General features: G+C 65.4%; 1 protein-coding gene across 1 annotated transcript in view; it reads right to left on the bottom strand.

Moving 5' to 3' along the window:
- Positions 1-864, bottom strand: part of LOC130587502 (plexin domain-containing protein 1-like) — a gene marked incomplete at its 3' end in the record, with an annotated part of 14,204 nt that extends 13,340 nt beyond the window's left edge. The window contains exon 1 of the mRNA XM_057388484.1: positions 531-864. Within this exon, the coding sequence (XP_057244467.1) occupies positions 531-864 (334 nt within the window). The remainder of the gene's footprint in view (positions 1-530) is intronic.
- Between the last annotated feature and the right edge of the window lie 926 nt (positions 865-1,790).

Raw genomic sequence — 1,790 nt, 5'->3', positions numbered from 1 at the left:
AGGGGTCAGAGAGGTCAGCCCTGTCCTCCAGGTGCTGTGACATCAGTTTGGAGAGGTCAGCCCTGTCCTCCATGTGCTGTGACACCAGTTTGGAGAGGTCAGCCCTGTCCTCTGGGTGCTGTGACACCAGTTTGGAGAGGTCAGCCCTGTCCTCCAGCTGCTGTGACACCAGTTTGGAGGGGTCAGCCCTGTTCTCCAGCTGCTGTGACACCAGTTTGGAGGGGTCAGCCTGTCCTCCAGGTGCTGTGACACCAGTTTGGAGGGGTCAGCCCTGTCCTCCCGGTGACACGGTGGCACTGTCCTCCGGGTGCTGTGACACCAGTTTGGAGAGGTCAGCCTGTCCTCCAAGTGCTGTGACACCACTTTGGAGGGGTCAGCCTGTCCTCCAAGTGCTGTGACACCACTTTGGAGAGGTCAGCCCTGTCCTCCAGATGCTGTGACACCAGTTTGGAGGGGTCAGCCCTGTCCTCCGGGGGCTGTGACACCAGTTTGGAGAGGTCAGCCCTGTCCTCCCGATGACACGGTGGCACTGTCCTCCAGGTGCTGTGACACCAGTTTGGAGGGGTCAGCCCTGTCCTCCGGGTGCTGTGACACCAGTTTGGAGAGGTCAGCCCTGTCCTCCAAGTGCTGTGACACCACTTTGGAGAGGTCAGCCCTGTCCTCCGAGTGCTGTGACACCAGTTTGGAGAGGTCAGAGAGGTCAGCCGTCTCCTCTAGGTGCTGTGACACCAGTTTGGAGAGGTCAGCCCTGTCCTCCAGGTGCTGTGACACCAGCTTGGAGGGGTCAGCCCTGTCCTCCCGGTGACACGGTGGCACTGTCCTCCGGGTGCTGTGACACCACTTTGGAAGGGTCTCAGCCTCCATCAGCGGTGTCACCGCGGGGATGGAGCTGCGGGGAAGGGTCGCTCCGGACCGGGGTGGCTGCAGGTGCGGGGACAGGTGACAGGAGGGGACAGATGGGAAAAAACACCCACAAACGGCAGCCCCCGCATGCACCAGCACGACCCCGGGGAGGGAGAAGCGGCACCAGCGCTGGCGGTGTCCTCGATGTCCCCAACCATCGGTCCCCTGCTCCGCCGGGCTGGGATGGGGACCGACTGTCGGGGCGCGTTCCRAGCACCCGAAAGAAACCCCTCCAGCCCCGTGGAGGGAGCGGAGGCCGGAAACACGGCTGGGGTGGAGTGGGGGGGGGGAGGATAAAAAAGCCATTTGGGACCAAATCTGCGGAGAATCATGAGGTTTCTGGCAGCTCGGCGCGGGCGGAGGCGGTGGGGACGGCACGCGCTCGCCCACGGGCAGGGACACAGGCGGGACATCTGTCCCCAACCAGGGGCACCGCACAGCCCGGGGGGGGGGCTCCCCTCACCCGTGAGAGGGGGGTCCCGGTGCCTAACGAGCTCCCGGGGCCGTCCCGACGCTGTTTTTTGTTGCCGGGAGGGGAAACTGAGGCAGGAGGGAGCAGGGCTAGGCTGGGCGCACCCCAAAGCCGGCGGCCAGAGGGGTTYTGAGCTTGGGGGTCACACTCGCCATCCCTGGGGGGAACGGGGGGGGGACCAGCACTCGCCACTGCCGGAGGTGTGGGGTGTCCCAGAGAGCAGAGACTCACCCTAAGGGCACCCTAAAATCTCACCGGGGGGGGCTGCACCCCCACCCAGGACAGCGCCAGCCGAGCCAGGGGGTGCCACGGTGGGGGGAATCGTGGGTGGGATTGGGACACGGCCCCCCCCCCTCTGCCCCACCAGCACAGATCGGGGGTCCGGGAGATGCTGGGGCTGGGGGGAGCGTGGGGA

Source organism: Malurus melanocephalus, unplaced genomic scaffold, assembly GCF_030028575.1.
Source record: "Malurus melanocephalus ecotype Western Australia unplaced genomic scaffold, MMel_1.1 scaffold_1996, whole genome shotgun sequence".
Taxonomy (NCBI): Eukaryota; Metazoa; Chordata; class Aves; order Passeriformes; family Maluridae; genus Malurus; species Malurus melanocephalus.
This window is presented reverse-complemented; position numbering and strand designations above follow the sequence as displayed.